The sequence below is a fragment of the Cotesia glomerata genome, linkage group LG2, assembly GCF_020080835.1.
Source record: "Cotesia glomerata isolate CgM1 linkage group LG2, MPM_Cglom_v2.3, whole genome shotgun sequence".
Lineage (NCBI taxonomy): Eukaryota > Metazoa > Arthropoda > Insecta > Hymenoptera > Braconidae > Cotesia > Cotesia glomerata.
This window is the reverse complement of record NC_058159.1, coordinates 15,653,472-15,675,768: the sequence shown is the minus strand read 5'-3', so window position 1 is coordinate 15,675,768 and position 22,297 is coordinate 15,653,472. Positions and strand designations below refer to the sequence as shown.

General features: G+C 40.0%; 1 protein-coding gene across 1 annotated transcript; it reads left to right on the top strand.

Moving 5' to 3' along the window:
• The first annotated feature begins 889 nt into the window (after window positions 1-889).
• LOC123258970 lies at window positions 890-21,812 on the top strand. Its single transcript, XM_044719227.1, has 2 exons — window positions 890-1,410; window positions 21,587-21,812. Exons 1-2 carry the CDS (start codon window positions 890-892, stop codon window positions 21,810-21,812), a joined length of 747 nt encoding a protein of 248 aa, XP_044575162.1.
• The last annotated feature ends 485 nt before the right edge of the window (window positions 21,813-22,297 follow it).

Sequence of the window (22,297 nt, the reverse complement as noted above, 5' to 3'; positions counted from 1 at the left end):
GGAAATCGATAAGCCAGCACATAAGAAGACAGCTCGGGGTGATACCTGGACCAAAGTGACTCGGAAAAACAAGAAAAAGGAAGAACAGGAGCCAGTGGCTAAATCTGCTACAGCCCAAAACCAGCCAAGCAATGTTGGCTCCAAGAAACCGAGGAGGAAGAAGATAAAAACTAAAGCTGTGCTTGTCCAACCAGCTGAAGGGTGAACATACGCCGATCTCCTCAAGGAAATCAAAGCCAAGGTTAATCCGACAGAGACTGGAGTATACATAAAGTTTATCAAACAAACGAAGCGAGGGGGCGTTCTTCTAGAAATAGGTCGCAAGACTGAAGACACTACCTCTTTCACGGCTGCGATAAAAAAAAGCAACTGTTAACATCGGTACAGTCAGAACGCTTACACCAAAAGCAACGATCGAGATCCTGGACTTGGATGCCATCATTACTGAGAACGACGTCCGCGAAGCACTCAAACGTGACTTTACCGACAGCCTGGTAATCAAACGGGTAAATTTGACAAAGCCTACTTGACGGGGCAACCGGGCAGCCTTCTGCAAGATAGACGAGGCTAGCGCGTTCAAAATCCTGGACAAGGCTCGTATAATGATCGGATGGGTCAACTGCCGCATTCGACCAGTTGTAAAAGTAACACGCTGTATCAGATGCCTCGGATACGGGCACACGACGAACTCCTGCAAGGGGCCTGACAGAAGCAAGTGCTGCTTTAAATGCGGGGGAGGAAACCACAAAGCTGCAGATTGCGTTGAACAGCCAAAGTGCTTCCTCTGTACACAGGAACAAGAAGCTCCAGATAGCTTATGTTATATTCCAGGCTCCGGGGCTTGTAAGGTATTCCGCACCGCACTTGCCGAAGCTACAAAAGGGCAGAAATGACACGCATACTTCAAGGAAACCTGAATAGATGTGCGTTGGCGCAAAATTTACTTTGCCAGCGAGTCTTTAAAGAGAGGATCGACGCTTGCTTCATCTGTGAGCAATATCTAAACCTCCAAGATAGAGCATGGTTCGCAGACAAAACTGGCACGGCGGCAATCTGGATTGTAAATACAAAGAACGTTACCACCATCAACAGCGAAAGTGGAGCAGGTTTTGTCTGGATTCAAACCCCCATAACCTACTTCATAAGCATCTATCTCTCACCTAACGAAGGGATTAGTGAGTTCCGACAGAAATTGGCAAATATAGAGGATGTGATCACCAAGTTTAAAGGCGAAGTTATCATAGCTGGTGACCTCAATGCTGAATCGGCTGAATGGGGCGCTGATTTCTCCGACACCAGAGGCAACGATGTCGCTAACGTCGTGGCTAGACTCGACCTCATAGTGCTAAATACTGGGAGCATCACGACTTTCCAAAGACCGGGGAACCAAGAGTCCATCCTCGACATTTCGTTGGCGACTCCAAAAATTGCCAACATGATTGAAAACTGGACAGTATCCGAAAAATACAGTGGCAGTGATCACCAGTTTGTGACATTTAACGTTGGATTGGCATCTGCTCCGGTACCACAACACGACCTTTCTAAGCGAAAGTGGAATGTCAGGAAGCTTGATCCAGAGGCACTGCGAGCTTCACTTGCACGGAGCTGGTTTACCCTTCAGAACAACCCGACTCCGGATACTTGCAGCGAGACAGAAAGGACAGTACTAAATACGATGAAGGAGATTTCCGCCGCATGTGACGCCTCTATGCCACGGTTGAAAAACCGGAGTTTTCGCAGGCCGGCGTACTGGTGGTCAACAGACATAGCAGAACTTCGCAAAATGTGCCATCAACTACGTCACCGTGCAACGAGAGCCGCCAAACGCTCCCCAAGCCAAGACTTGTTTTCAAAAGAGTACAAGCAGGCCAAAAAGACGCTAAATCGAGCCATCAAAGCAAGTAAAGCAAAGTTGTGGAAAGAGATCTGCAACGATCTCGACAATGACATCTGGGGTAAAGCCTACCAAATTGTCGCCAAACGACTTGGAAAGGCTTCACCAGAGGCGCCGAAGTCTCCAGCCTTAATGGATAGCATCGTAGCGGAGCTTTTCCCCAAACACCCGGCGCGGGAGAAGAAACACTACACTAAAATCAACGAAGTAACGCCCTTCACAACTAAGGAACTACAAGACGCGGCCAAGTCACTCAAAACAGGAAAGGCACCTGGACCTGATGGCACCCCGGCATCGGTGATCAAGATTATAGACCTGGAATACCCAGACTTACTCCTAAACACCTACAACGCATACTTGGCAACTGGCACTTTTTCCGCGGTCTGGAAACGGCAGAGATTGGTTCTCTTAGACAAAGGTAAGGGAACCCCCATAACACCTTCGTCGTTTAGACCACTCTGTATGCTAGACATTGCTGGAATACTGCTCGAGAAGCTCATACAAGGGAGACTTCGCGACGACATCGACCGTGCTGCAGGTTTTGCCACCAACCAGCATGGCTTCCGGAAAGGTCATTTGACAGTCGGAGCGATCAAGAAAGTCATAAAGACAGCAACACAAGCATGGTCTGGTAGCCTCAAAGCTCGTAAAGTATGTCTTCTCCTCACGCTAGATGTCAAAAACGCATTTAACAGCGCAAATTGGGGAGACATTTTAGACGCTCTGGAGCACAAGTTTGACGCGGAGCCAGAAAATCTGGCACTAGTCGACAACTACCTTGACGATAGAAAGCTAATAGTGGAAACTACTGAAGGCCCACAAGAATACGCCATAACGGCTGGCGTGCCGCAAGGCTCAATAATGGGGCCTGATCTATGGAACGCAGACTACGACGAGCTTCTTGAAATCCCGTTGCCAGAGCAAGTAGAGCTAACAGGCTTTGCAGACGACATTGCAGCCACTATAGTGGCGGACAGCGTGGAAGAGGCCGAACTGCTAGTTCGGGAAACCATCGACACCGTCGAGACTTGGCTCGATAAGCATCACCTGAAACTCGCCAAACAGAAAACCGAGATGGTCGTTTTGACCCGTCAAAAATGGTTTCCAAAACCATTCGCTGTGGACATGGGAGGAACAACGCTGACGTCAACAAGGGCCCTGCGGTATCTAGGGGTAATGATAGACGAGAAACTATCTTTCCGTGAACACCTCGACAGTGCATGCAAGAAAGCCAGCAAGACTGTATCTAGCCTAGCACGAATTATGACCAACGCCATGGGACCAAGAACAAAAAAGAGAAGAGTTCTTTTAGAAGCAGTCCACTCGGTACTGCTTTATGGAGCGGAGATATGGGCAGACATATTTAAGCAGAAGACCTACCGGTGAAAGATCGCAGCAGTACAGCGGCGAGGCGCTCTCAGGGTTGCCTGCGCCTACCGCACAGTTTCCGAAGCGGCTGTATTGGTCATTGCAGGAGCCACGCCCATCGACCTATTAGCGTTCGAAAGAGCAGAACTCTATGACGCTTAAGACAGTGATGATAACATGAAGGACGCAAGAACGAGGATAAAGGCGGAAACGCAGCAAGAGTGGCAGGACCGATGGACATCGGGAGAGACGGGCAGATGGACGGCGCGCCTGATCCCAAACATCAATGTCTGGCTCTCTTGGAAGCACGGGGATACGGACTTCTTCCTGACCCAGCTATTGACGGGACATTGGCAGTTCAATGCCTATCTTTTCAAGATGGGTTTGCACAGCACACCAACGTGCAAATACTGCCCGGATAAAATCGACGACGCCGAACACACATTCTTCGAGTGTGCTCGATGGAAGGACTACAGAACAAGCACCGAAGAGATCATAGGCACCAGGCTCTCTCCCTCAAGCCTAGTGACGTATATGATCAAACAAGAGGAAAACTCGTCAGCTGTTGCAGTTTATGCACAGCACCTCCTGAAAGACAAAATCGCAGAAAGAGACCAGTAGCCAGGAGTAGGCGTCGTGAGACGCAGCGCGACTGGATTGAAGTAATGCTAACGCGGTTCTAATCCAGTCCTTCCCGTACCATCTAGGGGAGAGGGGAAGAGGAATGTTTTTTTTAGTGGCTAAAAATCTCCACACTACCGACTATCGATATCTGCCGGAAGATGGGCGGCAGAGTTAACGATACCGGTGTCTTTTGAAGATCTTTTTTCGTATCTCTTTACAAAGAATAAAAAAAAAAAAAAAAAAAAAAAACACACACACACACACACACACATACCTACAGACACCGTGACAACGTCGCGGGGATAGTCAGGGAAACTTCCTGTGACTTTCAAACGTCGAGATCCGATGGAAACTCGCTTTTTGCAAAACGGGTTCAAAACAATAACTTCCCGATTTTTGAAAATCTTCGATTTTTTTAGCGTGAAGTTAAAGAACATTTAAAAAAATTTTTAACTTCCCGCTAAGAAAATTGAAAATTTTCAAAAATCGGGAAAATATTGCTTTTACCCCGTTTTGCGAAAATCGAGTTTTCATCATCGAGTTTTCATCGGATCTCGACGTTTTAAGGTCACAGGAAGCTTCCCCGACTATTCCCGCGATAATGTCCGTGCGGCTGTATGTATGTATGTGTATGTGTGTTTTTTTTTTTTTTATTTTTTATTTTTTTATAGAGGAGGTCCCATACATTTACGTATACCAGGACGAGATGTTTTCCTGGGTATGTTGGACTCAGAAGTCAATATTATTGACAGCAATACCGACTAAATATCCTCCCCTCTCTTTCCCCATAGATGTTACGGGGAAGACTGGATCAGGACTGCGTTAACATTACTTCAATCTAGTACGTGTTGCGTCTCACGACGTTTGCTCCTAATTACTAGTCTCTTCCGCTACTTTTCCCTTTATAAGACGCTGCGCATAGGCTGCAACAGCTGAGCAGTTATCTTCTTTTTCGATCATGCAGGTTACTAAGCTCTCAGGGGAGAGCGTGGTGCCAATAGTTTCATCAGTACTGCTTTTGCAGTCCTTCCACCGGTCACACTCAAAGAACATGTGCTCGACGTTGTCAATTTTGTCTGGGTAGTATTTGCACGTTGGTGTGCTGTGCAGTCCCATCTTAAAAAGATAGGCATTGAACTGCCCATGTCCCGTCAATAGCTGGTTCAAGAAAAAGCCCGTTTCTCCGTATTCCCGAGAAAGCCAGACGTTGATGTTTGGGATCAGTCGTGCCGTCCATCTGCCCGTTTCTCCCGATGTCCGTCGATCCTGCCACTCTTGTTGCGTTTCCGCAATTATCCTCGTTATTGTGTCCTTCATGTTTTCGTCACTATTTTTAGCATCATAGAGTTTCGCTCTTTCAAACGCAAATAGGTCGATAGGTGCGGCTCTTGCAATGAACAATATAGCTGCTTTGAAAACCGTTCGATAGGCGCAGGCAACCCTGAGAGCGCCTCGCCGCTGCACTCCCGCTATTTTTCGCCGGTTGGTCTTCTGTTTCAATATATCTGCCCATATTTCTGCTCCATAAAGCAGTACTGAGTGGTCTATTTCTAGAAGAACTCTTCTCTTTTTGGTTCTTGGTCCCATAGTCTTGGTCATGATTCTTGCTAGGCTAGACACCGTCTTGCTGGCTTTCTTGCATGCACTGTCAAGGTGTTCGCGGAAAGATAGTTTCTCGTCTATTATTACCCCTAGATTAGCGCAGGGCCCGTGTTGTCGTCAGTGTTGTTTCTTCCATGTCCACAGCGAATGGTTTTGGGAACCATTTTTGACGTGTCAGAATAACCATCTCGGTTTTATGCTTGGCAAGTTTCAGGTGGTGTTTATCAAGCCAGATCTCGACGGCGTCAAGGGTTTCCCGGACGAGTAATTCGGCCTCTTCTACGCTGTCACTACTATCGTGGCTGCAACTTCGTCTGCAAAGCCCCTTAGCTCTACTTGCTTTTGTAACGAGATTTCAAGAAGCTCGTCGTAGTTCGCATTCCATAGATCGGGCCCCATTATTGAGCCTTACGGTACGCCAGCCGTTATGGCGTATCCTTGTGGGCCTTCCGTAGTTTCCGCTATTAGCTTTCTTTCGTCTAGGTAGTTGTCGGCTAGTGCCAGATTCTCTGGCTCCGCGTCAAACTTGTGCTCCAGAGCATCTAAAATGTCTCTCCAATTTGCGCTGTTAAATGCGTTTCTGACATCTAGCGTGAGGAGGAAACATACTTTACGAGCTTTGAGGCTACCAGACCATGTTTGTGTTGCTATCTTTATAACTTTCTCGATCGCTCCGACGGTCGAATGACCTTTCCCCTTGCTGGTTGGTGGCAAGCTGGTTGGTGGCAAAATCTCCAGAACGGTCGATGTCGTTGCGAAGTCTCCCTTGTATGAGCTTCTCGAGCAGTTTTCCAGCAATGTCTAGCATACAGAGTGGTCTAAACGACGAAGGTGTTACGGGGGTTCTCTTTTCTTTGTCTAAGAGAACCAATCTCTGCCGCTTTCAGACCGCGGGAAATGTACCGGTTGCCAAGCATGGGTTGTAGGTGTTCAGCAGTATGTCTGGGTATTTCAGGGCTACACTCTTGATCACCGCTGCCGGGATGCCATCAGGTCCAGGTGCCTTTCCTGTTTTGAGTGACTTGGCCGCGTCTTGTAGTGCCTTAGTTGTGATAGGTGTTCCTTAGCTGTTTTTAGCGTAGTGTTTCTTCTACCGCGGCGGGTGTTTGGGGAAAAGCTCTGCTACAATGCTGTCCATTAAGGCAGGAGACTTCGGCGCTTCTGGTGAAGCCTTTCCAAGTTGTTTGGTGACAATTTGGTAGGCTTTGCCCCAAATGTCCTTGTCGAGATCATTACAGATCTGTTTCCATAATATCTTCTTTCTTGCTTTGATGGCTCGGTTTAGCGTCTTTTTGGCCTGCTTGTATTCTTTTGAATACAAGTCCTCGCTTGGGAAGCGTTTCGCGGCTCTCGTTGCGCGGCGACGTAGTTGATGACATCTTTTGCGAAGTTCTGCTATGTCTGTTGACCACCAGTACGCCGGCCTGTGGAAACTCCTATTTCTCAACCGCGGCATATAGGTGTCACATGTGGCAGCAATCTCCTTCATCATATTTGGCACTGCCTCTTCCGTCTCGCTGCAGGTATCCGGAGTCGGATTGTTCTGAAGGATAAACCAGCTTCGTGCAAGCGAAGCTGGCAATGCCTCTGGATCAAGCCTTCTAGCATTTCACTTCCGCTTAGAAAGGTCGGGTTGTAAAACAAGAGTAGATGACATTCCAATGTTGAATGTCATAAACTGATGGTCACTGCCACTGTATTCTTCGGATAGAGTCCAGTCTTCGATCATGTTGGCAGTCCTTGGAGCCGCCAATGAAATGTCGATGATGGACTCTTGGTACCCTGGTCTTCTAAAGGTTGTGGTGCTCCCGGTGTTCAGCACTATGAGGTCGAGTCTAGCCGCGACGTCAGCGACCTCGTTACCTCTAGTGTCGGAGAAAGCAGCGCCCCACTCAGCCGATTTAGCGTTGAAGTCTCCGGCTACGATGACTTCGCCGTTGAACTTAGTGACCGCATCTTCTATATTTGCCAGTTTCTGTCGTATCACACTAATCCCTCCTTTAGGTGAGAGATAGACGCTCATGAAATAGGTTGTGGTGGTTTGAATCCAGACAAAACCTGCTCCACTTCCGCTGTTGTTGACGGCAACGTTCTTTGTGTTCACAATCCAAATTGCTGCCGTGCCAGTTTCGTCTGAGAACCATGTTTTACCTTCGATGTTTAGATATTGCTCGCAAATAAAACAGACATCGATTTTATCATCAAAGACATGCTGGCGCAGCAGGTTTTGCGCCATAACGTACCTATTCAGGTTGCATTGTAGCATGCGTGTTATTTCTGCTCTCTCTTGGCTTCTGCAAGTGCTGTGCGGAATGCCCTGCAAGCTCCAGTGCCAGAAATATGGCATTGACCATCTTAGGCATCTTTGTGTGTGTGTGTGTGTGTGTGTGTGTGTGTGTGTGTGTGTGTGTGTGTGTGTGTGTGTGTGTGTGTGTGTGTGTGTGTTGTAACAGGGTAAATTACCCTTAATCGATAAGTCGCCAGAGATCGATAACTTTTCGACTAGCATTTGAGCGCATCGATCTTCGGGCCTAGAGAGAGTGCAGGAGGGGGTGTTTTTGGGGTCGTTATATAGACGAGCCATACGTGGTGTCCGGAGAAGTAGTAAAGTGTTGGAACGAGTAACATCATGAAGTCCAAAGAAGGAAGCGAGTATCAACCATAGAGTTTCTTCAACCAAATTTACACCAGGTATTGGACTTTGGAAATGATGAGCCTTGGGGCCATATACCCGGCTCATCAAACACACTACTTCTCATTTTATTTATTCAAGTTTGGATAATTCATTTGTTTAATAATTTTGCTTAATAATAATTAATTATTTTAATCAATCTAATTTGTTAGCTTGTGAACAACTCCTCCTGGGGATTTTACACCCGAGGAATGTTCTAGACCTCCTGGGTTTAGGTCGTGAGTATTTAAATTGTTAATTCAGCTGGTTAATAATTATTAACATTCTAGATGGGCTACATTAAAATTCAGTTTTATTATTTAATTAATTTCTGAACATCGAGAAATCGTTCAATCAGCAACTCACCACTTGGTCAAGCATCGGTACCCGAGGTCGAGCTTAGTACGCTGTAACGAACAACGGAGTCCATTTTTGAGCGCGCAAATTCCTTGTGAATTTTATGACGCAGTAAATTCATAAAATTAATAACTGGACTATTATTATAAATTATAGCAATTGAATTATCAATTAATTATTATTTTTCATTGAATTATAACATTATTTATTAAAAAAAACTATTTTATATTTGGAAAATTAAGTATTAAGAATCGGCTACTGAGTTTCGACGCAATTGAGATCGAATGAACCGTGGATAATTTTTCGTGTATTTATTTTATATTGAGACAAATTGCTTTATTAATTATTTATAAATCGAAAAATTTCACGTGGTCATTTATATATTGAACTATGGAAGACTAAAATTATTATTGGAATTATTTATAAAAACTATTTATCAGTGTGGATTACGTCCGAGAAATTTAGTTAATTTTATAGAGAATATTCTGAGGATTATACAATGTGCTGAGTATTAAACTCGTGGTAATTTTGAAATAAGTTTAGGCGTCGATTTTTAAGTCGGAAATTTTAAGTAGTAATTATTAATTGTGAAAATTGTTTACGATTTTAATCTCGAGCTAATGACTGAAGGAATTTTTAGTGATAATTTAACGTTGACTTTTTTGGAGTAATTTTGTAATCCGGAAATTAAAAGTAAAGTAGAGTCAGTGTGTGTGCGAGACGCGTGGGTTATGTATGTGTGAGTGCTACCAGCGTCCCTTCGCAAGCGAGCAGTCCGTTTGCGAGGTGTTTCGCTGGCATAGAGCGTGAGGGTCCGGTGGACAGCGCGACTTAGTTAGAAACTGCGGTATAGACGTTCCATAAGAGGGTACCGTCAGGATTAAGAATTTTGATAGAGCGTGAGGGTCCGGTGGACAGCGCGACGTAAGAATAGTGGGTTATGTGTGTGTGTGAGCTGCAGAGGCTTCTTGGCTCACGTTGCAGTCACTAAGCTGTTGCTTCTGTAGCCAGGCGTTATTGACAGCCCTCGTACACTGACGTCTTTGTACGAGGTGTCTTGTTGATAGGTAGATATAAGTTGTAGTAGCGACTTCCCGGTGGGAAGCGTGAAGTAAGAAAACCGTAGTAATAAGTCATAGTATTAAGTGAGTGAGTTGTAAGTGAGTTGGAGTGCGTGCAAGTGCATGGGTTGTTATTTTATTTTGTTAATAAATTTTGATGCCGTTGATAAATAAAGATTTATTTCTTTCAGACTACCTTCCTCCACTCTCTCTCCCTGTAGATTATTAAGCTCAGCTCTGGTTTCCAGTTCCAGGAACTGCATTGAAAAATCCTGGTGGCGCCCTTGTTAATTTAGAATCATTTTCGCTAGGTATAACAGTATCATTCTATCCAATGTTAGGCAAATACATTTTGATTTCAAATTTTATCGATTGATTGTTGAGACAGTAGGAATTTATAATCATACTTTTCTTAAAAAAGAATAGCTAAATCATTAATAACTGAAATAGCTAATATGTATTGTAATGATCGTAAAGGATGAACTCCATTATATCATAACACAGCTAAATATAACATAAATTCCTTAAGTTGATTTTGTTAAATGATTATACTGATTTTAATGATTAAAATTAAAATGGTAAATTGTGTCTGATGTATCTTCTCTAAAATTTCACAACGATATCGTTAAATTATTATGAAAAAAAAACTGTCGATTTAAGTTAATTCTTAATAAAATGAATAATAATAAATATATTTTTTATAGCACTTAATTTGTAATGAATTTCTCGATAACAAAGATTAAAAATATTCATTTTTATATTTATACGCAGAAATAAATTTATTCATTAACTTATCGATGTTAATTTTCAGTCAAATTAATATAATAACATTGTTGTTTATATTCTCAATTAATATGTGATTTATTTCATAATCTTGATTACTAATATCCATATTTTTATAAAAAATGGCACTGAGTTAAGAGATAATAATCTGAATTAACAATCTTAACTACTTTATTGAAGTTGGCGCTTAGACAAAATAATAATATAACATATTTTTTATGTAATCTATTAACAAATTCAGAGCTGTAAAAACAATTATTTTATAGATAAAAATCGATATAATTTCGTTAAGATTGATGAAATTAATCGTTTTGTTCATATTTTTCGTCTGGGTTTTTGATATAATAGATTTCCCCAGGTAACTCTATGGAGGGTTTTTTAAAATTTTAATATTTTACTTTTTTGAAACACTTTTAGCCGATTTTTTTTCGTAAAAATCGCGTTTTTTCCTTCAAAGTGTTCCAAACAAGTGGCAAATTGAAATTTCGAAAAACCCTCGACAGCGTTACCTGGGGAAAACTATTATCTAATGAATAAACTATCATTTTTTTATTTCAGATGATCCAGCATTAAGTGATGAGGGGTACCGCAATTCTACTTTTTTCCGAGACACGACCGAATAATTGCTGCCATTGCCGTATTTTTTAATATTTCTTCGTATAAATTTTATATAATATCCTTCGAATGTCATATTTTACTGTACTATTAGTTTTAATAGAGAGATTTTAACTGCGTCATCGCGAAAAAATCACAAAAATATGCTTTTTTTTTGTACGAATTAACTTAACCCCCCCCCCTTCCCTTAATAACATTCAACGCCGCGCTTTACATATAAAAATACATAGTAAGTTTATGAGAGTCTTGAAGTTAGTCATTAGTCAAAACTCGCAATAAATAAGCCGAGGTTTCTTATTGGCTGATGTGTATCGATATATTTTAACTGTCAAGACCGCAAAAGCGCGCTATTTTCGACTTATTGTGTGCATAAAAGAAAATAAAACAATTGTGACGTCTGGTAGAATTCAAAATTTGTGTTTTTTTTTTTAAATATATGTAACTTCTTAATTTCAATTCACAATTGTCATACCCTTGAAGTCTGTATAAGAGAAATCTGGTTTAGCTTTCCCACGATTCGATGACGTTCCTTCTAATTACCGGACTTCTATTTGTTTATCAATACCCATCAAATCTTAACGACTTTGTTTACTTACTTTTGAATTATACGGTATGATTTGAATAATACGGTGAAAGTATTATCACATTTTCTACTCCAAATTGACCTTCACTACCTTTCATTTTTTTTTTAATAATTTACCTATGAATCTCATGCAATAACCGATGCTGCTAACCATATCAATACCACCCGAAACTAATTTTCTGGCAGTTCGATTTCAACTAAGATACCACTGGTTACATCCACGTCTATCGGCTCCGGGCATACATTTCTTCGGAAGCACCAAGTACTCCGTGATACACGAGTCAGTGCCTTGCTCGTGGTTAAATTACATTTTGTAGCACTAACGAAGTAAATTCACTCGATATTTTCCATAATTCTATTCCGATTTCTTTCTTTTATAAATCTCCGCCGTTGAGCGTTGACTATTGATTCTGCCGTTGAGCGTCGATTAGTGATAAGTTTTTCCGCGTAAAAGTCGCGAAGTATAAAAATAATTCTGCAGAAGCGTCGATAATGCTTATAATTCATTATCTTAAATTACTTAACTTTTCCGTGACACACGAGATACAGTAATTCGGTAGTGAAAATACCCATAGAAAGTGAAAAGGCCCATAAAGTTTGAGCCACTCTTTTAAAGAGCAGACTTCCAGGGTAAGCCTAAAAGATTATTTTCTTTTAAGACATAATTTCTAAACTTATCTTCTACCCAACGTTTGTGGTCGTTTTATCTTTATCTTTATTAACCTTTTATAATTTGTAGACCCAAATTTTTAACAAACTTACTTGTTGCCTCAATAAATTCAAACAAATAAACAACTAAATTCTTTTATTTTTAACTTATGAAATAAAATAGATCTTCATAACAAATGAAATTACAATTAAGCAATGGAATAGGTTATTCGTGACCGAAGTCAGCAGGGATCCATCATCCTTACTTTCTCTAAGTTAACACTTAGAGATAACGTTCAAGCTTGTGTACCGCTCCACACTCCAACGCAATTTTTAATTTAGCTCCCAAACGGACAAAGTAATACCGTTCGGATATTTGAGATTTATATTCCATAGCCCTTACGCCCATCACTCACTTCGTTCGTGTCACAGTAAAAAAATCCAAAAATAAAATTAAAACTTTTTGTAAACAAAAAGTAGATTTCCTTTACAAGGTAGAAGATTTGAGAAAAACCCTAAAAGTTGGTAGATCTACCTAAAAGTTGGTAGAGTTGGGAGCACTTCTCCTTACACTATGCGGACTTCCGCATGTCTCCCTATTTATTTTTCACGAAAAACTATGAGGCCTCGTGTCCGATCATCGAGACCAGGCTTGATATACACGACTTGAAACTCGCCGAGCATAAAACCGAGATGGTTGTTCTGACACGTCAAAAATGGTTCGAGAGAGCAAAACTCAATGACGCTAAACACAGTGACGAAAGCATGAAGTACGCAAGAACGAGGATAAAGGCGGAAACGCAGCAAGATTGGCAGGACCGATGGACATCGAGAGAGACGGGCAGATGGACGGCGCGCCTTACCCCAAACATCAACGTCTGGCTATCTCGGGAGCACGGAGAAACAGACTTCTTCCTGACCCAGCTATTGACGGGACATGGGCAGTTTAGTGCCTATCTTTTCAAGATGGGTCTGCACAGCACACCAATGTGCAAACACTGCCCAGACAAAATTGACAACGTCAAGCACACGTTCTTAGAGTGTGACCGGTGGAAGGGCTACAGAAGCAGCACTGAAGAAACTAATGGCACCACGCTCTCCCCCGAGAGCTTGGTAACCTGCATGATCAAAAAAGAAGAAAGCTGGTCAGCTGTCGCAGCCTATGCGCAGCGTCTCTTAAAAGAAAAAACCGCAGAAAGAGACTGGTAACTAGGAGTATCCATCGTGAGACGCAACACGAGCTGGATTGAAGTAATGCTAACGCAGTTCCGATCCAGTCTTCCCCGTAACATCCATGGGGAAAGAGAGAGGGGGTCCGACATACCTAGGACGAACATTTCGTCCTGGTATACGTAAATATATTTGACCTCCGTTGTTAAAAAAAAATAAAAAAAAATAAAAAAACACACACACACACACACACACACACACACACACATACGGACATTATCGCAAAAACATTCAGGGAAGCTTCGTAGTACCTCAAAACGTCGAGATCTGATGAGAACTCGATTTTCGAAAAACGGGGTAAAACCAATAATTTCCCGATTATTGAAAATTTTCAATTTTCTTAGCGGGAAGTTAAAAATTTTTTCATCGGTTGCAGAGATAGAAACCATATAAAAATTACTCTTCTGTCTTTTTCAAATGGAAAAACTTTGGATTCGATGGAGGCTCTCTTAAAGTTATAACAGTTCTTAAGGCTGTCCAATTGTTCCCCTTAAATTAATAAAAACAAACAATAATAATCTAAATGAAATCAAAACCAAATTAATCTAAAGAGCGCCACCAGGATTATTCTCGCGGTTCCTGGAACCGGTCCAGAGCAGAGAGCTTATCGTCTTGGGTAGAGAGAGTGGAAGAAGGTGCTGTAAAATAAATCAATAACAATTCCTAGAACTTAAGTTCAATTTGATAAATTAATCAATTAGAATTATTTCAGTTTAATGATTTAATCATATAAAAAATTATCTCAGTCTCAATTTAATTTCACCAAGAACTTCTTTCATTAAATCAAGTGTAAATGCGTTAATAAATTAATGAATAAATTCACAATAAATAATATTATTAAAATTAACTAAATAAATAGGCCTAATATATTCAATAAAATTAATTGACAAGAATTTGAGTTCTTAAAATGGACGCCAAATATTCGTTAGTACTTAAATATTTGACCTTGAGTCCGGATTAACTATGATGTAAAATTTAACAGACGTTTGACTAGAATTCGTGAGAAGACAATGGATTTTCGTAAAAAATTTACCTTTGGTTTTTATATGACTAAGTTGTTCAGTAAAATTTTTACAATTTAAAAACATTCTCAGATGTCCAATAAGTTAATGAATAAGTGAGTAAATTAAATTTTGAACAATTTAATTCTCACGAACCTACGACTCTTTCATCGCAAGGTCTCTGAGTGACGCTCGGGTAAGAATCCCCTTGAAGGGCCACTCAGCACTGACTAACGAATATTAAAAAAATTAAATTAAACAATTATTGAATTATTACCAATTGAATAATTGATCAGTAAATAATATAACAAGGAAAAGTAAACCTGGTATTAGGTAAACCGCAGTCCACTTCTAGCCCACTGAGTAATTTTCGATACCTTGATGAATATCACGTCGATCTAACTCACTGCTTAAAATAGAAGTCCTAGTTGTTGTTGGCTTCTTTCGACTGGTAGCTACTCCGGGGATCAGTCCATATTTTCTTTCGTGGCACACTGTCTGACGGTTACACCACTTCTCCTGTTTGCAATGCATGGCTCACCTATAATAACTCAAAACTACCCCCTCCCACTCTCTCTCTCTCTAGGCCCGATGATCGAGACGCGCCAGTGCTGCGTCAAACAATTATCGATATCTGACGACTTATCGATTTAGGGTAATTTTACCCTGTTACAAAGTTGAAATTATGAGCTCTGCATTTAAGAGGAATTTTTTTTTGGATATATTCTATGATATTTTGAGTGGAAGCAAAAATAAAAAATAGTGAGCATAATGTAAGTAAAGCCAGCGCAAAAATTAAATGAATAAAATCCTCTATTCCAGAAAATTTGAATTCACGCAAAAAGAGTTTCAAAAGATTGTATCTTTTCAGTAATAGAATTTATTTTCAATGAATTTTGACTGATATCATTGAACGGTCGATCAAATATACTCGTTAATTTTCTAATTCAATCGTTCACCTATTGACATAACCCCACATTTAACGTAGAGATAAAAAGAGTAACAATATATTGATTTTACATTTGACATCGAAGATTCTTATAGAATCAATTTCTTGGAGCTTGTAATCTCTTTTTATTGGTAAAATGCTCCAATTACCTCAAGCTGCATAATATAATATCGTGTCATTCGGAAGAAATAGTAGTGCATTATTTTTGAAATATGCTAAATAATTTTCGATTGGTACGAGCTACCAATCGATCAATTATCAGAGAGAGACACTGCAACCTTATGCAATGCTCGACGCGCACTTCTACGTAGAGAAATATTACTCGTCAGCCATTTATCGTTGCCTCTGACGCTTTTATTAAAAGCTTTTTATTCATGGTAATATACTAGCTTAGCCACATGATGAAATATTATTATACGTGGAATCAAAATCCAAATCGGCTGAATCAATCTTTAGAAAACATCTGACGCAATCAACACCACCCTCAAGAAATGTTAATGTAGTCACGCATCAAATATTACGTGTATTTCTATTACCTACCCGACTTTCTTAGCTAAATGAATCAAACATGTAATTGTACTACGTTGATCAATCTCAATGACCTTGAAAATTGTCATGTTGTGATCATGTGATCGATTCGACGAGTTTAAAATCTACCTCACTGCATTATTAGATACAAGAATTAAAATTATCTTATACATCAGTGAGCTCATCAATTTATTTCATGTTCGGCAACATAAAATTACTCTTTCGAGGTTTTCAATTGTTAATACGGTGTCAATGATGACACTAAGAAATATATGCACTACACACTTTAAGTACCAAGTATTTAATGCTTAATGTGCTTAATACTTAGTTACGTGAGCACTGAATTACATATTGACATTGCCAATAAATATTGCCTGTATCAATGTAGTCATAAATCTTTATCATTTAATAAGTTAACATTGTACACTATTACACATTAATAGCAGTAGCACAATAATGCAATAGTATACGAGAAATGTAATTAGGTCGTTCAGAAAATCATTCACCAGAGCAAGCTTATTATGTTTGCTTGCCTTCTTTTGAAACTTATTCGATTATATAGCTACCTTGAACAATATTATGATTTCCATTGACTTTTGTTGGTGAATCTGTAGCTAATTGCGATGCAGTGACACTTCTAGCTCGAAAAATTCCGTGGTTCTTATTCTCTGTTATGCCAGGCTGCAAACATTTAAAAATTGCACTACAGTTAGACTGTGATAATCGTTATAACAAAAAATATTCATCTTATGATGCAAACAATATTGGAAGTGTCAAACTCAGTAAAAAAAAAATCGTCAAGAGACTTTAAAGAAAAAAAAAAAAAAATTAGGAAAACGATTAACCCTAAGGGCAACCACTGCACCGTCCAATAATTTCATACCTAAGCGCTTCAAATTGGACATGATGTTTTTGAGCTCTTTGAGCACAAAAATATAATTTATTTCTTATTTTCAGCTCTCCAAGCTCAAAAAGTTATCTGTTCTATAATTTTGAGCTCTTCAAGCTCAAAAATCCGGTAAAAGTTTAATAAAAGTCTATTCTTTAAATTTTCAAACTGCAGACACACACACACACACACACACACCAACATACACACATACACACACACAGTACACGCACCATCGCGGTAATTGTCAGAATGGTTCCTAGGAACCCAAAACGCCGAGATCTGCTGATAACTCGATTCTCGAAGAACGGGGTAAAACCAATAACTTCCCGATTTCCGAAAATTATCAATTTTCTTAGCGGGAAGTTGAAGACAGTCGCGCATACAATATTATAAATAACGCAATTTTTTGAGCATAGGACGATTCTTTCTCACTCGCTAAGGAATCCCTAAAAGAATTTTGAAGTTATGTATAAAATATACGGGGCATTTCATGCCAAATCAGACGGTTTGAAAAATTTTAATCTTTGATTTCCTCAATTCTTAGGTAGATTTCTTTAGAAATCTATCTATTATAACCGATCTCATGTCGTAATTTTGAGAAAATTTTGTATTCATGTTTTATTCTATTGAGTAATGTCGAAAAATGGCATTGGCTCAAAAGTTTAAAGATGTAATTATGTATGTGGGGCATTCCATATCAACTCGTCCTACCAGTAGATTTTGCATCTCCGATTTCGCTGGGACACTTTTTTGTACCTCTCGAGAACGGTTTCTATGCATTTTTTCAAATTTTTTCATCCACCCAATCAGGAGTTACGAATTTTGTAAGATTTCGGAGATTTTTTTTATTAAATAGCCATAACTTAGTGAAAAATAGTCCGATTTGGGTCTATTTTTTTCAAAATTCGTGTTTTTTAACGAATTTTATAAAAAATGTACGCAAAAAATTATTCATAAAGCATTTGAATGTTTATAACTTCCCACTAAGAAAATCGAAGATTTTCAAAAATCGAGAAGTTATGGTTTTCACCCCGTTTTGCAAAAATCGAGCCTTCATCAGATCTCGACATTTTAAGGGCACAGGAAGCTTCCCTGATGACCCCCACTATGTTGTCACCATGTCTGTATGTAAATGTGTGAGTGTGAGTGTGAGTGTGTGTGTGTGTGTGTGTGTGTGTTGGTTTTTTTTTTTTTTCTTTAGAGGGGGGGAATCCTTTTTGCGGATTCCAGGCATGGCTGTTTCGCCTGGATATGTGAAGACTCGACGCAGCGTCATACTTAAACTCGACGCTAAGCCCCTGTTCTTATTTCCTCTAATCCCTTATGGGAACCGCTGCCAGGCATTACTTCGTGAGGGGAGGAACTAGCTACTGCTCTTCCTTCTAGTGGCTAAGGTGTTAACTACCTTCCTTCTATCTTCTGATATTTGCTCTTCTTCTTTCGGTGGAACGCAAGTCTTTGAGGACTTCTGTTGCAAACGTGTTGGTAGCGTTCCAGGTAGCTTCTGATGTCAACATTGCTTCCATTAGTGAATCTGGTTGCATTCTCTGGTTCACGATCCTTTCGAACTCTTTACGCTATGGATCGAAACGAGGACATACAAAGAAGACGTGATCTGCATCTTCAGCAACTCCTGTGCAGGACGGGCACTCCGAAGAGTCATCGTGCTTAAAGCGGTGTAGATACTCTCGAAAACACCCATGTCCCGACAACATCTGCGTAAAATAGTAATTGACATCGCCGTGATTCCGATTAAGCCAAATGTCGATCCGAGGTATAAGGCGGTGCGTCCACCTACCCTTCTCTGCAGCATCCCATTGTAGTTGCCATCGGCCTATGCTGTTCTGCCGTTCTTCAATTCTAAGTTCTCCAGGGCTCAGTGCAGTTGACCTTTTTCGTTGGTAAAGGGCTCGTCTTTCCTCTGCTAGAACTCTAAGAGGTAGGGTTCCGGCAATGACGAACACTGCTTCCTCTGATAGAGTGCGGAAGGCACTAGCTACTTGTAGGGCACTCAGTCGATATACTGGTCCAGCTTTTCTTCATGATTTCTAGGTTTCCAATGCATCAGCCCAAATGGATATTCCGTAAGTGAGCACTGATGTGACTACTGATGACAATAGTAGCCTCCTGCTCTGCATTGGGCCTCAGATGTTAGGCATCAGCCGTGTGAGGCTAGCCCTCACTACTGACGCTTTGTCACTGACGTGTTCCACCTGCTGCTTGGAGTTGAGTAGCATCACTCCTAGATAACGGATAAATGGTTGTGATGTTATTTCTTGTTCTTCAACTCTCAACTTGATGGTTTCCACCGTTCTCTACGAGTGATGAGCACTGCCTCGGTTTTATGCTTGGCTAGTTGGAAGTTCATCATGTCCATCCACAAATTGACTTTTCTGAATGTAATATCAAATGCCATTTCTATTTCTTCGAGGTGCTTTGCGACGATAACGACAGCTACGTCATCCGCATATGCTACAAGTTTCACTCCCGTGGACAATGCTATTCTCAGGAGGCCATCATACATGATGTTCTATAGCAGAGGACCTAAAACTGATCCCTGTGGCACTCCGGAGATTTCATACACTTCCGTACCGTTCTTCGTGTCATATTTCAGAACTCGATTCGTGAAGTAGCTCGTTACCATTCTGTGAAGGTATCTTGGTACGTTTTTTTCTTCTAGAACCCGCATAACACAGCCTCTATTCTCTGATGAATTATGCGCTCGAATATCTTGCCGGCCGTGTCTAACATGCAGAGTGGTCGATAGGATGACGGTTCTTCTGGTGGCTTTTTCCCCTTTGGAAGTAGCACTAGCCGTTGCTGTTTCCACTTCTGGGGAAAAGTCCCTTCCTTCAGGCATGTATCGCAAACGTCCAGGAATAATGCCGGTGCTGCCCTAAGAATTGATTTCAGGGCAATATTAGGGATTCCGTCCAATCTCGGCGCCTTACTATTCCCTACTCGATTGCCTACCTCTATCAACTCGTCCAACGTGATAGTTGGGATGTCTTCAAGTTGAGCTGCTACAACTTGCAGGTGAATTCCGGCTGTTGGGGAAACAGCACAGTAACAATCTTCTCTAGGAGCTGTGGACACGTAGGTGATGGCATTGGCTGGCATTTCGGGTAGGTCATAATCACCTTATACGGTCTGCCCCATGGATCTTTTTCTACTTTTGCGACCAGTTTCTTCCAGCAGCGTCTTTTGCTTTCTTTAATGGCTCTGTTTAGTTCTCGACGGGCCTTTTTATACTCTGCCAAAAGCTCTGCGGAGTTAGGTCGTTTGTAGCCACGCTAAAACTTTCTTCTTTTTTAAAGACACTCTGAACGTAGAATGCTAATGTGATCGTTCCACCAGTGCACCGAAGGTCTTGAATTCATGCCACGTTTTCGACATACTGGCGTCGCAAGCCTGGGTGACTCTTCTCATTAGGTCCTTGGTCTTCTCTTCAGCAGTTTCTACGATGATCGGATCGCACTTGAGGGCTACTACTAAAGCAATGAGGTCGAACGATTTAACTTTCCACCCAACTGCGCTGGCGTTCCTGTTGACTCTTGTTAGATTCTGGCCAGTTGATATTTCCCATAGTATCGCACTATGGTCACTGACTGTGTAGATGTTCAATACTTTCCAAAAAAAACCTCTTCGAGCTAAGCAACTGCTGACAAATGTATGGTCAACAATTGAGTTTGCCTCTCCCTTAGTATACGTTGGCGTGTCACCGGTGTTAAGAAGTTGCACGAATGGGCTTCAGGGTCTACCGTTTCTCTAATTTTTTATTTTTTTTTATTTTAAACTTAAAACAGTGATTTCAAGATTGTTTGTGACCATCGATTTTTTTTTTTAATTTTTAAAAATATAACTTTTCAAGGCACGAATTTTGAACTTAGCTTTCCGAAAGGAAAGGGAAAATAGAGGGTTTTAATTTTTTTTTAATTTTGCAATTAATTTTTTTTTTCACTTTTCATGTATTATTGGCGATTTTTTACCGGAATTTTAATGTCAAAAATAATATCTATTCTTATTAGTTAATAAGGTTATAACTGATAGATCCTAATGTGCAAATTATATGAATTAATTATTTTTTTCTAGTTTATAGCAATAAAAATTTGTTTTTTATTCAATTTTTTTTTTGGCACACTAGAGGAATACACTAGTTTTTTTTTTTAGCACAAAAATTTCGGGAAAAAATTTTCAAAAAACTCAGATATATGATTTAAGAAAGACGAAAAAGTGGGTTAACGAATCGACGATATTTGAAAGCGATATTCCAACGGAGTCAAAATGAAACGGTAGTTTCATCATAATTCATCAATAAATTTTGTTAATAAATAACAGAACTTTTGCCTTATGCTTTTATTGCAAAATCGCAAGCAATATTCATGTAATGTCTCAAAGAGTCTTTTGAAACCGATGAATTTCTTGTAGTTTGTGATTATGCCGAGAACGACGAATTTGTTATCCAAAATGCAATACCAGGATTTCACTGGAATGATGATCAGTCGACAATATTTTCAGTGGTTATTTATTTTAAGAAAAATAACGAATTATTGCACAGTTTAGTGATCATACCGGACTGTAACATACATGACTCGACAGCAGTTAACGTCTTTTTCAAAATCGTAACTAATTTTATAAAGTCCTTGTCCGATACTGCTAAAAAGATCTACCAATTTTCCGATGGAGCTCCGCAACAATTTGAAAACTACAAAAACTTTGTTAGTTTATATTATCACAAAGAAGATTTCAGATTAAATGCTGAATGGCATTTCTTTGCCAGTTACTATGGCAAAGGACCTTGTGACGGTGTGAGAGGAACATTAAAACAAACTGCAGCAAGAGCTAGTCTGCAACTACCATTTGATAAACAAATATCAAACCCCCAAGAATCGTATCAATGGACTGTGCCACCAAATAACTTGCCAAAAATCAGAATAAGATATTTAACTACTGCAGATTGTGAAAAAGCAACAGAGACTTTAAATATACGTTATTCTAAAGCTTAATCTATCACAGGTGCTCAAAAGTATTATTGCGTTATGCCAAATATAGATGAATCTCTTACAATAGAACTGATTTTTTGCTCAATTGAGACTTATTCTGATAAAATATTTAAACCCCGAAAAAAATAAAAAAAAACCTTGTAAAAGTTATAAAAACAATTAAACCTAGAAATTCAAATTTTGACTCTAATTGCTAATTATCGTAATGTATGGTATCTCTTCAGATATCATCTAATAAAACCGCAAATAATACATAAATAGTAAAAAAAAACATTATAAAAACGGTAGATCCTGAAGGCCATCCGTGCAACTTCTCGTTCATTTCATACCTAGGTTCTTAAAGTTACGCTAATGATGTTTTTGAGCACTTCAAGCTCAAAAATACAATTTATGTGTTATTTTAAGCTCTCTGAGCTTTTCTATGCTTTTGAGCTCTTCGAGCTTAAAAGTCTGATAGGAGTTTGATAAAACAAATTTTTTTGAATTTT

Excerpts from the sequence above, each read along its gene's own strand:
- LOC123258970 (XM_044719227.1), top strand. The coding sequence starts at position 890 with ATGACACGCATACTTCAAGGAAACCTGAATAGATGTGCGTTGGCGCAA. Across the intron at positions 1,411-21,586 it reads GAGTCCATCCTCGACATTTC|TTACTATGGCAAAGGACCTT; the intron begins GTTGGCGACTCC and ends TTTCTTTGCCAG.